General features: G+C 44.0%; 2 protein-coding genes and 5 non-coding genes across 7 annotated transcripts; 4 read left to right on the plus strand and 3 right to left on the minus strand.

Moving 5' to 3' along the window:
• Nucleotides 1-4,672: 4,672 nt before the first annotated feature.
• Nucleotides 4,673-8,772, minus strand: LOC102230224 (coiled-coil domain-containing protein 65-like). The gene is made up of 9 exons (XM_023341933.1): nucleotides 8,742-8,772; nucleotides 7,915-8,104; nucleotides 7,414-7,581; nucleotides 7,177-7,346; nucleotides 6,816-6,966; nucleotides 6,577-6,735; nucleotides 6,116-6,334; nucleotides 5,936-6,043; nucleotides 4,673-5,239 (listed from the first exon to the last, which is right to left on the minus strand). Exons 2-9 carry the CDS (start codon nucleotides 8,041-8,043, stop codon nucleotides 4,817-4,819), a joined length of 1,527 nt encoding a protein of 508 aa, XP_023197701.1. The 5' UTR covers nucleotides 8,044-8,104; nucleotides 8,742-8,772; the 3' UTR covers nucleotides 4,673-4,816.
• A 1,409-nt stretch (nucleotides 8,773-10,181) lies between these two features.
• Nucleotides 10,182-12,544, plus strand: LOC102229961 (early growth response protein 1-like). Its single transcript, XM_023341722.1, has 2 exons — nucleotides 10,182-10,654; nucleotides 11,331-12,544. Exons 1-2 carry the CDS (start codon nucleotides 10,465-10,467, stop codon nucleotides 12,344-12,346), a joined length of 1,206 nt encoding a protein of 401 aa, XP_023197490.1. The 5' UTR covers nucleotides 10,182-10,464; the 3' UTR covers nucleotides 12,347-12,544.
• Nucleotides 12,545-15,040: 2,496 nt separating this feature from the next.
• Nucleotides 15,041-15,113, plus strand: trnav-cac. The gene has a single exon. It is a non-coding gene; the product is annotated as a tRNA-Val (tRNA).
• Nucleotides 15,114-15,592: 479 nt separating this feature from the next.
• On the minus strand, nucleotides 15,593-15,665 carry trnav-aac. Its single transcript has one exon. It is a non-coding gene; the product is annotated as a tRNA-Val (tRNA).
• A 219-nt stretch (nucleotides 15,666-15,884) lies between these two features.
• Nucleotides 15,885-15,957, plus strand: trnav-cac. The gene has a single exon. It is a non-coding gene; the product is annotated as a tRNA-Val (tRNA).
• A 174-nt stretch (nucleotides 15,958-16,131) lies between these two features.
• trnav-aac lies at nucleotides 16,132-16,204 on the minus strand. Its single transcript has one exon. It is a non-coding gene; the product is annotated as a tRNA-Val (tRNA).
• Nucleotides 16,205-16,618: 414 nt separating this feature from the next.
• On the plus strand, nucleotides 16,619-16,691 carry trnav-cac. Its single transcript has one exon. It is a non-coding gene; the product is annotated as a tRNA-Val (tRNA).
• Nucleotides 16,692-17,064: the final 373 nt, after the last annotated feature.

The raw sequence follows: 17,064 nt of genomic DNA on the forward strand, positions 1-17,064 counted from the left end.
GCTGTGAGTGGAAAGTGAATGACGGTACCGTGTTGCTAATTCAGGTTTGGAAGCTTCATAAGGTCTTTAAATGGGACCTGGTGACGCAGCTGTGGTTAGACATTTCTCAGGCGGCGTGACTAAACTTTCTTCAGGAAGTAGTAGAAGAAAGAATGGTGTCAGCCACCCAAAAGCACCAGAATGGGAACAGAATGAACTATCTCCCCCTTCTCTGGTGAAATAGGTGACATGGTCTAGACCAGTGTTTCCCAACCCTGGTCCTCAAGGCTCACTGTCCTGCATGTTTTTTTTTTCACTTCAAATTTTAGATTTTCCTATAAGATTATAGCAAAGGCATTATCTTTTTTTTAATATTACAAGAAGAATTACTCTTTAATTCATTTCTCAATAAATAATTTAATTTAATTTTTTGTTCCCAAATTAAATGCGAACAATAAGAACTGTTTATGTTATAAAAACAGATAATGATTAATTAGGAAGAGCAGCTAAATCACAGGTTATTTTCAGTAAGACCACCAGAGGGCGCTACCCATTCACACATATCAGTCCTGGGTTCCCATCCCAGTCAGACTCAGCTTGTTTCCGCTTTGAGTTACCGTAACAACTAGAAAAGACAAAGTCGCATTTAAGACGCAAATAAAGCAACACAATGAACATTGTTGTCTTCCTAATATAATGAGCTTTTAAGTTTTCATGGATTCCCAAGAGATCCTGAATTAAGAAGACGGTGGCTTGTAAATATTCGTCTCTACCAGTTAAAGCTAAAGCTGCACAGCAAAGTTTGCAGCCTTCACTTCACTCCAAATCAGTTTCTTCAGCCTAAAAATAAAGGAGTTATTTCCATGGCATCACTTCTGTATTCAGCCTGATAGAGCGAGTGTATGGGAGCGACCAGAGCCAGACAACTGATGCACCTGTACACACTGCTGTAAACACCGTCCTAGTTCAGCTTTTCACAAGAAACATGCGAAAGTAATAGGACGAAACAACACGGAGTCCTTAAAGAAACACGGCCATATTTTTCTAAAAGCAACGACTCTGAACCAGAACAGTCAGCTGAACTAGAACTCTACCAGAGCTGCTCTACTGTTAACCTATGGGCTTGTTGTGCTTCGGAAGGAAAAAGACCGAACCGTAAAATCCCCCGTTACTTGGTCTCTGATTGACACTAACGACAACAAACACACATAATATACTTGAAAATAAGTACAAAATACGGTTAAAAACACACACACACAAAAACATTGTCCGTTAGAATGGATTAAAATGTTTAGATACGTAAATAGCACATTTTTACAAGAAAATTGTCCGAGAATATTGCCTACTAGCATAAGCTAAAGCTAATGTTAGCCACAAAGTTTAAAGAAAGTAAAACTCACCTTTAACGAGACGAACATCTTAAAACCTTTATCCAGCTACTTGTTGGGGCTTCGAATCGATGTTCATCATTAATTGTTACCTTGGACAAGCCCTGCAAGCACCCAGTGTAATTTATTTTATTTTATTTTTTTATTAAACACTTTGAACAATCGTACAAAACCACGTGGCATGTACGTACATGAAGAGATCAAGTCTTACAGGTTTAAGGCACACTTATAATTATAAGACAATAAGAAAATAGAAATAAAAAAGTAAAATAAAATATAAATAAATACAATTTGTCAGACATCATAAAGGGATAGCAGAATGACAAAAACAAACAGAAAAAAACAAAAGGGGATTAGTTCTAAAAAAAAAATTAGATCATTATAGGTGTTCAAGAGCTGTATTCCATGCTTGTTTTTCATAGTTTTAAAGCACTGAAGTGATTGTCCATTAGAAGGTTTTTAAAGGCTGAAAAATCAGGTTTTCTATTTCCCTATTTACATGAGTGGCTGAAGAATTTTGAGAAGATCAGCAGGTTGTTAAGGATGAGGTCGATTCTTCTGTCTCTGTGGGTGGTTCCAAATATTATATCCTCTCTTTTTAAGGGATGATGAAGGGAAAGTTTTGATGAGATCCAGTCCTGAACGTTTCTCCAAAATGTTCCAGTTTGCACACAATAGAAAAAGAGATGATCTGTTGCTTCAATGTCGTTGTCACAAAAGGTCCAGCTGTTGGTATCAACGTTGAATCTTTGTCTTAATAGTTCCCTGGATGGAAAAATGTTATTGAGAATTTTAAAATGAACTTCTTTAGCTTTAGGACTTGGAGGGTATTTAAGGTAAGACATCAGGTTTTGGATTTTGTTTAAATAACACAATTATTTACTTGGATTTTGTTTAAATAACACAATTATTTACTTGTTATAATTCTTCCAGTATCCACTTGTTAACCTCTGAGTCGGAAAACAAATTTAAAATTGAGTTTTTATTTGGTCGGACAGGAAATATAAAATTAGTTAGATGCTAAAGCATTCGGTTGTTGGAATTACTTTTATCCAAAAGGTTAACTCCAAACAGTTGAAGAGCTGGTAACTGTAGGTTAGCTAATTGAATGATTATATTTTGAGCCAGATATTTGACTGCAGTGGGGATGGAGTTCAATACTGTGTTACATTGAGTACGTGAGCAATCCAAATTATACAATAAGCAAAATTTGTCAAAAGACAAAAAATCTCCACTATCATTAAGAAAATGTCTTATGGACCAAATACCTTACCTATCCAGTGATCCAAATACAGAGACTTATTCCTGTGTAACACAGATCTGTTGTTCCAGATGGGAGTTTGGTGAGGAGTAAAGTTGTGTGTGTACATTAGTTTCCCACACAACAAAACCTGCTTGTGAAAGGCAGATAACTTAACAGGAAGTCTGTTGACACCAAAGTCACATCTAAGAACAAAATCTATGCATCCAATTTTTTTAAACAAACCTTTGAGGAGACAATACCAGATTTCCAGTCATTAAAAAAGATTTCAACCAATTTACTTTTAAGACTGCATTTAAACACTCAAAGTCAATAGCTTGTAAGCCTCCATCTTTAAAGTCTTTAACGATATTTGCTTTCTTTAAGTAGTGGACTCGATTTTTCCAGATGAAATTAAAGTTCAGCTGATTTATGGCTTTAATATATTTATTAGGTATGGCCATAGAATAAGCTGGGTATATGCACCGGGACAGCGACTCCATTTTGGTTAAATAGGTTCTCCCAAACAGAGTCAGATCTCTTTGGAGCCATCTATTTAACTGAGATTTGCAATTCTGTATTTTATTCTCTCTGCTAACAGTTTCACTGCGTTTAGCATCTTTAGTTATTAAAATTTCAAGATATTTAACTGAGGATTTAATGGGGATAATGTAAGCTTCCGTCAGATCAGAGCCATGAATCGCCATCAGTTCACACTTCTGCAGGTTTAAGGCTAATCCTGATGCTTTGGAGAAAGTATTAATTAACTCAAGTACTTTAGGGGTTTGGTCTAGACCAGGGGTGTCAAACTCCAGTCCTCAAGGGCCGCTGTCCTCCAACATTTAGATGTGCCTCTGCTGCACCACACCTGAATAGAATAATTAGGTCATTAGCAAGGCTGGGAGAACTGATCTACACAAGGAGGAGGTAATTAAGCCATTTCATTCCAGTGTTTTGTACCTGTGGCACATCTAAAAACTGTAGGACAGCGGCCCTCGAGGACTGGAGTTTGACACCTGTGGTCTAGACACTTCAAAATAAATTGTGGTGTCATCAGCTAGTTGACTGATTATAATTTTGTCATCTAAAACTTTCAATTTAGGTATATTTGAGTTTTTTTATGAAAATACTCATCACTTCCACAGCCAAGATGAAGAGAAAGGGGGAAATATTGCAGCCCTGTTTTTACTCCCCTATTAATGGTGAACCGTGGAGACGTACCGTTTGGCAGTGCAACTGAACTTGTGGTGCCGTTATAAAAGCTTTTTATTATTCTACAGAAGTTTGGCCCAAATCCGAACAAGTGTAAAACTTTGAAAAGAAACTGATGTTCCAACATATCAAGGGCTTTGTAGGAGTCTAGGAAAAGGATGAAGCCTTTATCCTCAATCAGGTCACTGTACTGGAGTAAATCCTGCACCAGTCTGATGCTATCATGTATGGATCTTTTGGACATAAAACCTGTCTGTGTTTCAGAAATAACATCCTTAAGACCAGTCTTTAATCTATTGCACCGAGTGTAAAATGCCATTTCCAATAGACTGGAAACGACCGAGCCGCTTGTCCCCGAACACAGAAGCTGACGTGCATGCTCTCTCCGTCTCTGCACCAGTTCTCTCTGGGTATTCTGGCTTCCTCCCAGTCAGAGAAGTCAGGTTGCCGGATCTCTCTAAGCGTTGGGATCAAATAAAGCTTTTTTAAATTTTAATTCAATTAAGCAGCCAGTGATGGTCCAAAAGACACCAGTGTCTCTGGAAATATTACGACATGTAGAAAGCTTTATAGCACAGGTCTCAAACTCCAGTCCTCGAGGGCCGCAGTCCTGCAGTTTTTAGATGTGCCACAGGTACAAAACACTGGAATGAAATGACTTAATTACCTCTTCCTTGTGTAGATCAGTTCTCCAGAGCCTTAATGACCTAATTATTCTATTCAGATGTGGTGCAGCAGAGGCACATCTAAAAGTTGCAGGACAGCGGCCCTCGAGGACTGGAGGTTCAGACCCCTGCTTTATAGTAAATAAATCAGTCGTTAATGAGGAAGAACGAACCCGAGTAGTAGAACATTTCATTCAACATTTTATTTTTAACCCATCCTGCCTCAGACCGTAACTGAACTGCTCTGGTTCTGACCCGTCACCAGGCCGGAGCTTGTTGTTGAGGTCTTTGCTGTACTGCAGAGTTCTGCAGGGACCGTTTGGACCTGGCCTTCAGCTCCAGCTGTCCACCAGGTACTTAGCGACGTGCGCAGCCTCCAGGATGTTGTGGTGCATGTCCCCGGCGGCGCGGTGGGACTCGACCGGCGGCTGCAGAGCTGGCAGGGGGGTGTGGCGTCCGTCAAGCATGTCATCACGGTGTTTCAGCAGGACCTGCAGCTGCTGGTTATCCTGCTTCAGAATCTGGTTCTGCTTCCTCACAGCCTCCCGGTGCAGCAGGGCAGAGTTGAGGCGCTGCTGCAGGTCTTGCAGCTCCTTCAGCTGCTGCTGCTCCTGCAACTGCTGCAGCTCCTTTAGCTGCTGCAGATTTTGCAGCTCCTTCAGCTGCTGCTGCTCCTTTAGCTGCTGCAGATCTTGCAGCTCCTGCAACTGCTGCTGCTCCTTTAGCTCCTGCGGGTCCTGCAGCTCCAGGACCTCCTGCATCCAGAAACAGAACCGGGTTGGACCTTAGCGCCGCGCTTTACACGGTTGACCACTGTTGGAGAGTTGGGTTGGACTATCCAGTCCAGACCTGGACTGGTTTGAATCTTCCATAAAGAACAGGGATTTCTTTGTTTCAAGCAGAAACTTATTAAATAGATAAATAGAAACCTCATTAACCCCTTTGGAATTTTCCTTCTGGGGAAATTGTAGATTTTTAAATAAAAATTATCGGAGCAGACAGAAGTCACATTTGGGATTCCCCAAAGTTCCATCCTAAGACTCCTCTTATTTAATGTCTATATGCTCCCACTGGCTCAGGTCATAACAATCAGATCAGCTACCATAATTATGCAAATGACACACAGCTCTACATTATGATGTCACCAGGTGACCTTTGACCCCATCCAATCACTGAACAGATCCTGAGAACAGATAAATCTGTGGATGTGCCAAAACTCTCCATATGAACAGAAACTGAAGTTATTATCTTTGGACATAAAGAGGAACGATCTAGCATTATAGATCTAGCGTTATAGATCTAGAGTCAACCCACAGCTTCAGTTATTACAGCTGGAAACTAGAGATCAGGCTGAACTCTGGGTGCAGTGATGAACTCTGACCTGAACCTTGTTGCTGAACCTAACACTCTTGCCATGTTTCAGTCCAGTGGGTCGGTCCGGTTTGCCCTACCTGCTCCGCTGTGCAGGTCTTCTGTTTGTCCTCTGATGTTCCTGGCATGATCTCTTGCTGTTTCTTTATCTTGCGGCAAAGCTCTGAGAGTCGCAGGACCTTCTCGCCCTGAAACAGCGCAGCAGAGGGGGATCAGCAGAGTCTCAGGTGAGGCGTGGGGCTCGGTCAGGGTGCTCTCACCTTGGTGATGATAGCCTGTAGGTTTTTGGTGGCGGCCGCGCCCTGGATGCTGAGGATGGTGAGCTTATGCCTGGCTTCCTGGCGGTCTCGTGCCAGCTGCTCCTGCAGATGCCGACACTTCTGGTTGATCTTGTCTGTGGTGAAGTTCCAGTTCTGCTGCATCAGATCCCTCTCAGCCTGACAGGTAAAGATCTGCTGTCTCAGCTTGATGGCTTTGTTCTGTTGGAGGAGATCAGAGGCTCAGAACCTTAAAGGGATCCGCGACAAGTTGAGCAGGTTGGCCTAAATAGGTTTCCTAAAATTTACTTGTGGTGCATAAAAACTGATAATTACTTTATAAGTTATGTATCTTATTATATTTTTCACATATGGAAGTCACCATTTCAGAGCATCTACCAACCCTCCGAAAATGTCTACAAACCTTCCAGTAGGTCTACAAACCTCCTAGTACATCTACCGACCTTCAGCCTCTTGACGTTCCTCAGCTCCATGCTGATCTCCTGCTGCTCTCTGGCGTTCCGCTGGTCCAGCTCAATCAGGCTGTTTCTGGTCTTCTGCAGAAGATCACGGTTCAGAGCAGATCCGTCCTCCAGGTTCTTCACTTCGGTCCTCAGAGCGTCCTATGGCCAGAGACAAGAGGCAGAGCTGAGACACGCCCCAGGGCCAGGCAGGAGGACAGAAAAGCATTCCTGCTCTGTACCAGGTCCTGGTGTGCGTTCTTGTACACATCCACGACTTCTTGTTGGACCTTCTGGAGGTACTCAAACATGGCCTTGTCATGCATCTGAGCAGGCAGGTACAGGTCCACCAGGCCCAGGTTCTGCTGCCGGAAGTCGTCCAGCGCCTTCACCCTGCAGACAAAAGAGACAGTTCAGAACCGACCGGTCCAACAGATCATCGCCTGACCTGCAGAACCCAGAAATCTCCTAAACAAAACCTGTCTGGCAACACAAAGTAGGTTGAATGATCTCAACAGGCTCTGAAGAAATCTAAGCATGAAAACCTGCTCAGCAGTAAAACATGGTAGTGGTGGCAGCATGGTGTGGGCCTGTGTGACCTACTCCTGGTTGATGCACATGACGTTGAGGTCCCGCAGGCTGCTCTCCCACCGCTGATGCAGACCTTTCAGGTGTTTCTCCTGCAGCTCCCACAGGTGCTCCACGTGCTGCAGGTGGCTGCTCTGCACCCGGTCCGCCTGACACTGCCCCTGCTGCAGCTCCCGCATCATTTTCTGCAGCACAAACAGAGTCCCAGTGAGAAGGTAGGGCCGCCAGGCGCACCTGAGGGAAGCTCCTCACCTGGATGATGAAGTTCAGCTCCTCCAGCCTCCTGTCAGACGTCTGCTGGTGCACCATGGCTTCGGCGAGCAGCTCTTTGTCCCGAGTCTGCCGCAGCACCTTCCTCCAGCTCTCTGTCAGCTTCAGCAGGTTCACGGCCGTGTTCTTCTGCTCCTTCTGGAGCTTCTCCTGGTTCAGTCCAGATGCGGGTCAGAACCTGCCACTTTGTTTCTTATAATAAGTGATGGACTCTCTGCTGCTAATCACCTATTAGCAGATACATTTAGTGCTTAATCATTAGCTTCCACTAAACACCAAGTTCATATAGCCCTTTAGAATTAGCTTCCCTAAGCACCATGTTGCCATAGCGCTTTAGAGTTAGTGTAACTAATGTTTTCGTTAGCGGTGCCCACCACTGGCTATAATCTGCTGTAATCTCTGATCTAAACATTTTCCTTCACCAGTTTGCAACCTGGACCTGGATGAATTGCTACATGCTAATCCTGCTCCAGGTGGTGTTACCTTCAGGTACAGCAAGAGCATCTCCTCCTTCTTCTTGGCCATCTCCTCCTCCGCCTGAGCTCTCTGCTGCATCTGCAGGAGTTTCTCCTCCTCCGTCAGCGGCTCTCTTTTCCCTTTTTTCTTCGGCATGACTCCTCCTCCTGCTGCTGCCTCCGCAGCTTCACAACCTTCTGGGTTTGATCTCCTAAAACTGGGAAGAGCAACAACTCAGCAGAACTTCAAGTGTTTCAGTCCTCACTTTCTGAATCTCCACCAAACTCTTCAGCTGAACACACTTCTTCCTTCCACCAAACTTGTGGCTACAGCTCTCTTTTATCAGGACAGCGGTGCCCAAAACGTTTGGTGAAAGCAGTTGGGCTCACAAAATGTTATATTTTTTCCAACATTTTTAAAACTAGGTTTTGTGCCTTCTTTAATTTCTTCTCAATAATAAACTAAAAAAGCAAACACTTTGCTAATAAATAGTAATCTAATAACATATTAATATTTTTTTATACATGCTATATATCTGTAAGGAATGTAACCTTTAAAGATGAAAAAGTGGCCATTTGCATCAGCCTCCTACGCCTGCAGGTCAGAGTTGCACCTTGAGAAGGCTGCAAATGGCCCGTGGCCCGCATGTTGAACACCCCTAGGTCATTGACTGTCTGCTGAACAAATGTCAATCCAGCAGATTTCAGCTGGACTGTGTCCCCACAGATGAACATTTCTGGATTAAAGTGAAGTAAACTTATGAAACAAATCACTCCGCATGGATTAAAGGAGAGCTCCAGCCTTTAAACTGAAATAAATCAACCTACCGCGGACGTGACGTCACTCAGACGCACCTGTAACTGCTGAGATGGTCCCCCAGGTGAGCCTTACCTGTCCTATTCAGACCGTCCTCTGCGCAGATCCAGGTTTTCCTGTAAAGTTTAGGTCGCAGTAGCTCTTTTGTGTTGGTACTGTGTCACCATAGCAACGAATTCAACCCCAAGTCACGTGACAACAAAAAAAAAAAAAAAAAAAAAAAAAAAAGACGGGGAAGCGGCGTGTTTACTCTTGAATTTACCCAGCAGGTAAATACCGTCTGGGACCTCTGGGAGCCTATGGTGATTATTTAGTCCTGACCCACGCAGAGCCGTGGAAGCCATGTTTGCTCAGCCGACGTAAGAAAAGTACATTTCCGCCAACCCCCCCCAAAAAAACTCAGGAATTTTGAGACTGAACTCAGAAATATTCTAGAGAAAATGTTAAATTTCTGACTACCAAATAACAATTTGCTAAAAAAAAAAAAAAAAAACATCGGAAATTTTTAGATTAATCCAAAACAATTTCTAAAATAAACAAAAAAAATTCTGAGCTCCAAAAGTTGAACAAAATTCTAGAAAACAATGACAAATTGTAAGATTAATCTCTGAAATTTTCCAGAAAATACAAGATTATTTCTAAGCCCCCTAAATTGAAATGAAAAAAAAAAAGATCTGAAATTTTGAGATTAATCAAAGAAACTTACTAGGAAGAAAGAAAAAAAAATCAGAGCTCCAAACATTGAAAGTTTGCGAGATAAAAAAAAGAGAAACGTTTTGATATTCAGATTGAGATTGTTTTTATTTTTCCTTCAACATAACACCAGAGAGGCAGTGCATAATGAAACTATGACATTACGCCATAGTATTCAATATCCAGAAAACCACCAGGATAAACTATAAATGAATATAAACAGGAGAATAAAACGTATACGTTAGTTTCATCTTTTGAATTCTGTTGTTATTTCCCAGAATCCTCTTCTCCAGACCCGGGGACACGCTGGGAGCCTCTGATGACTGACTCTCACAACCCGGCTCTGGAAGCTTTTATTCTGAAAAGCGGTCAGACACTCGGGTATTTGTATTTTTTTTTTATCAGCAGCTGGGCTGCAGGATGGCTTTGGCTCTCAGATCAACGGTCTGACAGGAAAACTCCCAAATAAGGCTCGAGGAAGTCGTGACGTTGCTGGAATATCTCCACGTGACGTCGAGTCTGGAGAAAACAAGATGTGACGTGTCTACGGGGTTTCCGGCCATGGCGGCGGATTCTATGCCGCCTGCACTGCGCTCCGGGTTCGGTCCGGCGGCCGGGCTCGGGTCTGAACCGAACCTGCGTGTCCGCGGTCCGAAAAGCGCAGCACAAAGAGCGCAGCAGCACCCGGAAACTGGGCCCAGAGTTTCCCGGTGTGTCCATATATGGGCTTCCTCCCTCCATATTTGGGAACATACGTCACGAAGGAGACTTTATAAAGCCGGGAATCCTCATTGAGGTTCCGACAGAAGTTAAGCTGAGGTTGAGAGCGGCCGGTACCAAAACTCCTGATGTCATTTAAGTCCCGCGGTGATTAACAAACACCCGAACACACCCGGAACCAGAACCAGCCACACTCCAGCCTTGGCTTCCTCCGAGCACCACCGAACCCAGCCGCAGCTCCTGCCCCGCCAGAGCGCCTCTCCGCCGGGCTCATCCGCGGACTCCGACCCGCCGCAGGACCGGAGCTCCACCGCTTCCTCCTCCTCTTCCTCCTCTTCCTCCAGAGAGATGGCGGCCACCAAAGCGGAGCTACTGCTGTCCGCACTCCAGATCTCAGAGCCGCTTTTCGGACACCCGGCGCCGCCGTCACCGCTGGACGGATACCCGAAGCTGGAGGAGCTGCAGATGCTGCTGCACAACGCCGCGTCTGCAGCCGAGGCGGCCGGGCTGCTGGGCTCCGAGCCCAGCGAGTTCACAGGTGAGCAACCAAAACAAACCAAACAACTAAACAACACAAACAAAAAAACCCAAGAAGTTATTTTCATGAGCGGTTAAGCGTGAAAAGAGGTTGTGCATACTTAATAAGTAATCAACTCAATTCATCACAAGAATTACAACGAGCTCATTAATTTCCTTTTGCATGATTTCTTTTTATTTCTTTCTACCAGAAATTGGATGATAAACGTTTTCACTCTGGTGCTTTGATCTGAATTTAGACATTTCTGTTGTTTATTTATTTATTTTGGATATTTAAAATGTGTCCAGTTCCTGTGTTAATTGTTCATTCTAGGGTTTATTGATCTTTGAGAATGTGTTTTTGCATTAATATGCCCTTAATGTTATATAATTGGAAAATGGCCTCAAAACAACAACATCATTGTTTATAGAAAAATCTTCTGGAATGATTTATCATCCAGCTACATTTGTTACCGAGACAGGAAAGTTGCCTCTTACATCATGATATATTGATAAAGAAATATAGATAAAGTGAGTAAACTCAATAAAATGATGTTAAGCGAAACAAGTAAAAATAAATTTTCAGTGTAAAGATGGATGGTGATATTTCTGTGTTAGAGCTGAGATTAATCATGATGTTCCGGTAAGAGTCAATCAGATGTGAGGATGTGCCTGACCTGTTTGTGTTGCTCCCTCAGATTCGCTGTGTGACCTCCCTGACCTTCAGAGCCTGCCTCCCTTGACCCCCCGCCTCGCCTACAGCGGCCGCTTCTCCTTCGAGCCGTCCACCTCCTGCGCCACTGCCGCTAGCAGTCAGTGGGCGGAGCCCCTGCTCAGCTTACTGTCCGGGTTGGTGAGCATGGCGGCACCGTCCTCTTCCTGCAGTCTCGCCACTTCTTCCTCTTTGGTGACATCATCAGTGACATCACCATCAGCCTCTCAGAGCTGCGGCTCTGCTGACGTCACCTCCATCTTTTCTGTGACGCCGGCGTACGGGTCAGAGCTGCTTCCTCCGGGCGACGCTCCCCCTGCCACGCAGGCCTTCCCGCCTCAGGCCCCGCCCTACGCCCAGCCGGCCCCCATCCCCATGCTGCCGGACTACCTGCTGCCACAGCCGGATGCCGAGGTGGACCAGAAGCCAGTGCTGCCGCCACTCACGCCGCTGCCCACCATTAAAGCCTTCTCCTCGCAGTTCCAGCCACAGGGCGCCACCTGCAGGAGCAGGAAGCTGCCAGCAGGGCGGCAGTGCAAGACGCCACCCCACGAGCGCCCCTATGCCTGTCCCGCTGACGGCTGCGACCGCCGATTCTCACGCTCCGACGAACTGACGCGCCACGTGCGCGTCCACACGGGCCAGAAGCCGTTTCAGTGTCGCATCTGCATGCGCAACTTCAGCCGCAGCGACCACCTGACCACGCACATCCGCACGCACACCGGGGAGAAACCCTTCGCCTGCGCCGAGTGCGGCCGCAAGTTTGCCCGCAGCGACGAGCGCAAGAGACACGCCAAGATCCACCAGAGGCAGCGGGACCGCCGGGCGGACTGTAGCGCCGCCGCCACGCCGTGCACCTCTGTCGCCACGCCGTCACCCCCCTCGCTGCCCCAGGTCTACGCCTCCTCCCTCTCTCCCCACCTGTACTCGTCGTCCTGCTCCTCCCCCATGGGAAGCCCCCTGTCAGAGCTGCCGTCCCCCCACAGCTCCAACATCTGCTGACGTACTCCGTCGTGACCTCTGACCTCAGACTGTTACCTTGCCGGTCAGAGCCCTGAGCCTGGACTCTTTTGTGCATACATGTGGATACTGTACATACGTGAACGTGCAGGAGCGTGCACGTGGTGTTTCGCCTACTGAGTAGGTTATGGGATTTTTGTGTGTTTACACGCTGGAAAATAAAACCCGTTTAAATCCTGACACTGCGTCCGCTTTCTGGTTTCCCTCTAGCTGCTTCCACTCAGATCACAAGACGACAGAAAACATTAAATGTAAACACAAATCACATAAGATCAGCTGCTTTTAGCTTTACGTCATGCTATAAAGTAATTCAATCAACAAACAGGTTGCTGATCATTTCATGCATGTTTGAGGAAGATTTTTACCATTCAGCTTTCAAAACGCCTTGTTGGACCTAGCCCCGCATTCGAGATGCAGCTCTGTCCCACTGAGCTCCTTCAGACTAGCCTGCAGCAATTAGAAAACAGCTGGTGGAGGTGCTGAGGTCATTATAGGAGCTACTGCTCAGAGCAAAATGTTGATAGGGTTAATAGTGGAGCCATGTTGGGAAAATGTCCTGATGGCCTCTGTCTTTTAAACCACACCGAGGTCCAATTTCTAGGCGGTAAATAAGGAAGTAAAATTTGATATATACATAATTTTTATAACAACTAAAGGTAACACAGAGGATAGTGGTATAAAATGTCTTTATGTGCTTGGGAAATACATGGTACTGCCCTGTTAACGTAACACTTCTTTGAAAGGTTTTAGTCTTTCTCAAACTGAGCTGAAAGAAAATAACACTGGTGTTATTAGTGAAATTTTAGGTTAAAACATCAGTATAAAAAATATTCTGGAGATTACAGAGTGACTCTCTCTGCAGGCTTTTATGTCAGAAGTAAATCCTGTGTGTGTGTGTGTTTATGTTTGTGTGTGTGCGTGTGTACTTGTGTGTCAAACAGCCAATGGGATCAGACTTTGTCACCACCGGCTCAGCCTGCTCCCTACAGGAAAATCAACACAGCTTTCAGCCCAAATATGGTGCTTCCTGCCGCTCCAGCGGATGTCCTCTAGTCCTTATAAGGAGTTTCCTGCTGGCTGAACGCCGAGCTCTCTCTCTTTCTCTCTCTCTCTGTGTGTGTGTGTGTGTGTGTGTGTGTGTGTGTGTGTGTGTGTGTGTGTGTGTGTGTGTGTGTGTGTGTGTGTGTGTGTGTGTGTGTGTGTGTGAGGTGTAACGACGGACTGGGACGGCAGGTCAGATTGGACTGAATATAATGATTCTGCAGCCGATAAACTAAAAACAGTGATCAGTTACTTTCAGTAAAAGTCACAACTTGTTCTTTATATAAAGTTTTTAATCTGGGTCAATTTGACTGATTCCGATTCGTTGAGCCATTAATCAGCTGATGGTGTTGACCAATAACAGAGCAGCATGATGTCTCTAACCTTTACAGTCAGTCCACTTATTGGTCTCCATCGTGGTTTGATTTAAAGCAACAGAATACAAAACAATAAAGGCACTTCGTGCTTCAAACAAACTGGTTCGGTGTTTTAAAAAGTAAAAAAAAAAACATTTAAACCAAGGCTAAAATCCAACAATCTGACAATAAATCAAGACACAACATCTTGCATGTTTAATATTTCATAAGTTTTCTACTTCTTCAATTTTAGGACCAAAAGATTTCAATAAATTTTACTTTTATTCTGCCCCATTTACTCCGATACCCTATAAAAAGTATCCATCCATCACAATAAAATAGACCTTAACTACATGTTGCTTTTATTGTATTTTTTTTTCTACAGACATTTCGGGTAATAACAGTTTATCGTGGTTAAAGATTTTAGTTTTAGTTTTAGTTTTTAATTTTGTGGGATCTGCTTTTTGCCCTACCTCACCATTACAACCAAATCTGACTAATTGAGGTCAGTCAATTTCGGTTGTGTTCGTGTGTTTCCTTCACATCTCGCTTGACCTCATTAGATTTCGCATAGATCTGAAAGAAAATTGCTTAGGAACCGAGCTAAGGACTCACTTTTACATAATAAATTACGGCGGCCTTAGAGCCAGGTGTGTGCGGACGTACACAGAGCCAAAGTGCCAAGTGAGAGGGGGATTAATGCGCATAGCTTTGAAGTTACCTGAAATGATTATGCCAGTTTTTGCCCGGAAGTCTTATATTGCGTTCGCAAACTTGGAATAATGTGGAGCTGGAGCGTTGTGGTGAAAACTGACGGACAAATATTTGAGAAATATGTTTCATTACGTGTATTTTTACTGAGTATTAAAGAAAAAACAGCAGGATGCTAATTCGGGTTAGCGAGGTGAAGTAGCTACAAGGTTAAGCTAGCTTTACTGACTTTGTCGACTTCGAAGTTGTTACAGTTTTTTATTTAGAAATAACATTTTAGTATGTAAAGACGAACTCATAATTTTTTAACTAAACATGGTAGTTGGACTGGTGGGTTTAATTGTTGAGATGATATGTTAATCAAAAATGGTACTTTAGAAATTAACTGATAGGTCGCAATTTTTTTTACCCTGTCCACAGTAACCATTTATTGAGGATTTTGAATTTTTTAGGAGTCAACAATACTTAAGGGCTGCGCAGGGGGACGTGTTTGAATCCTTTATGACGTCTTTTTAAAAAAAAATATTTTGAAGTATTTTTAAAAGGTGATTTTGATCGTCGCTTATAGGTTTCCGTAGTGTAGTGGTTATCACGTTCGCCTCACACGCGAAAGGTCCCCGGTTCGAAACCGGGCGGAAACATCTTTATATTTAAATTTTTTCAAGAAACCAGTTTTGTCAAGGGCGTAATTCTGTTACGCACTTGTTGGGTTTGGAATCGAAACCAGCTCCATGCATTTGCTTGATTTTCTTTCTATTCTTTCAACCTCCTGTTAAATAGGAGACATAGACATAGACAGACTTTGCCATTCAACTGTATTTGCCTTTTTTTTCGAGAGAAGAACATAGTTATCGGTAATTGTTGTTGCTCTTTTTTCTTCTGGGCAAGAATATTTGCCAAAATTTGCCAAGCTGTATTACGTATATTTAAATACCGTAACGTTATTGGCACGTTAGGGTACATAGAGAAGAAGCGCGGAGACTGTTTAGCCAATCAGGACGCAGAACACAATGCACTGTGAAAAAAACTGCACAAAAAAATCCGTGAAGTACCGAGACCGTGAAAGGTGAACCGCGTCAGAGCGAGGGTTCAGTTTTGTGTGGAATTTAAAGAAAAACAATGTTTCCGCCCGGTTTCGAACCGGGGACCTTTCGCGTGTTAGGCGAACGTGATAACCACTACACTACGGAAACTCGTGGTACGTAATAAATACATGTGGGTTTTGTAGGGTGTTCTTCCGATGGTATGTTTGACTAAGGTGAAAGGTCACAGAAGACCCCGACTCATTACGAGTAAGATACAAAATAGATGAAGATATGTAGTTGTTCATCAACGGACATGAAATAATAGTAGTTATTCACGGCATGGTGTACTGGTGTACAAGGTGAGTGGGTGGGCAGGCGTTTCCATGGGTTTCCGTAGTGTAGTGGTTATCACGTTCGCCTCACACGCGAAAGGTCCCCGGTTCGAAACCGGGCGGAAACAGTTTTTTTTAGTTATTTATTACTGGAAATAGGTCATAGGCTGCGTTCGCACTGCATCTTGAAGTGACCCAATTCTAATCTGTTGCTTTTCTCCCCTTATGCTTTTCTATCATGCTGGAATAGTTAATTAAAATGTACATAAACATACTTCTCAGACAAAACATAAATATAAAGATGTTTCCGCCCGGTTTCGAACCGGGGACCTTTCGCGTGTTAGGCGAACGTGATAACCACTACACTACGGAAACCCATGATATGTAATGAATACATGTAGACTTTGGTAGTCGTGACTATCCGACGGTATGTGTTTGACTACAGTGAAAAGTCACAGGAGAGCCCGACTCATTACAAGTAAGATACAAAATAGTTGAAGATATGCAGTTATTCGTCAACAGACAGGAAGTAAAAGCATTGATTTCATGGTGTACTGGAGTACAAGGATGGTTGGGTGAGTTTTTTACCCTGTCCACAGTAACAATTTATTGAAGATTTGAACTTTTTAGGAGTCAACTGTGCGTTTTTGGCGATACTATTAATTGAAATCGGAACAGAAAAAAAAGACATAAGGGCTGCACAGTGGAACGTATTTGAATCCATTATTACGTTTTATGAAAAATTATCTAAAAGTATTTTTAAAAGGTGATCTTGACAGTGACTTACAGGTTTCCGTAGTGTAGTGGTTATCACGTTCGCCTCACACGCGAAAGGTCCCCGGTTCGAAACCGGGCGGAAACATCTTTTCTTTTAGTTATATTTATTACTGTTCGCACTGCTGGAATAGTTCATTAAAATGTTCCGACACATGCTTCTCTGATCTTTCATTTGTTAGGCGAACGTGAAATCCTGGGTACCGGGCCGAGCAAGAAATAATGAACCACTTCCGGATCTTTTATTGTGAAAATCCTAAACCGGATTTTACCAGTTACGTCTTGCGCGTCAAAATTGAGCCGCCAACTTGCAGCAGAATGAGTAACAAAACAACATCGGAGTACTGCCTCCCCCCTCCCCTTCCCCGGTCCGCAGCAAAATTGCGAAGGGCTGACCGGTCCGCGCGACTAAAAAGAGAACACCATGTCCCCCCGCGGGGGCCAGCCGCGAATAGGTGTAA

This window comes from Xiphophorus maculatus, chromosome 11 (genome assembly GCF_002775205.1).
Source record: "Xiphophorus maculatus strain JP 163 A chromosome 11, X_maculatus-5.0-male, whole genome shotgun sequence".
Lineage (NCBI taxonomy): Eukaryota > Metazoa > Chordata > Actinopteri > Cyprinodontiformes > Poeciliidae > Xiphophorus > Xiphophorus maculatus.

Bases quoted from the DNA above. Each gene is read 5' to 3' on its own strand.
- LOC102230224 (XM_023341933.1), bottom strand. From the start codon at position 8,043: ATGCCGAAGAAAAAAGGGAAAAGAGAGCCGCTGACGGAGGAGGAGAAA. The intron at 7,347-7,413 runs GTGAGGAGCTTC...TTTGTGCTGCAG, and splicing joins AGCTGAACTTCATCATCCAG to AAAATGATGCGGGAGCTGCA. The intron at 6,335-6,576 runs GTCGGTAGATGT...CTCCTCCAACAG, and splicing joins GGAACGTCAAGAGGCTGAAG to AACAAAGCCATCAAGCTGAG.
- LOC102229961 (XM_023341722.1), top strand. From the start codon at position 10,465: ATGGCGGCCACCAAAGCGGAGCTACTGCTGTCCGCACTCCAGATCTCA. The intron at 10,655-11,330 runs GTGAGCAACCAA...TTGCTCCCTCAG, and splicing joins CGAGCCCAGCGAGTTCACAG to ATTCGCTGTGTGACCTCCCT.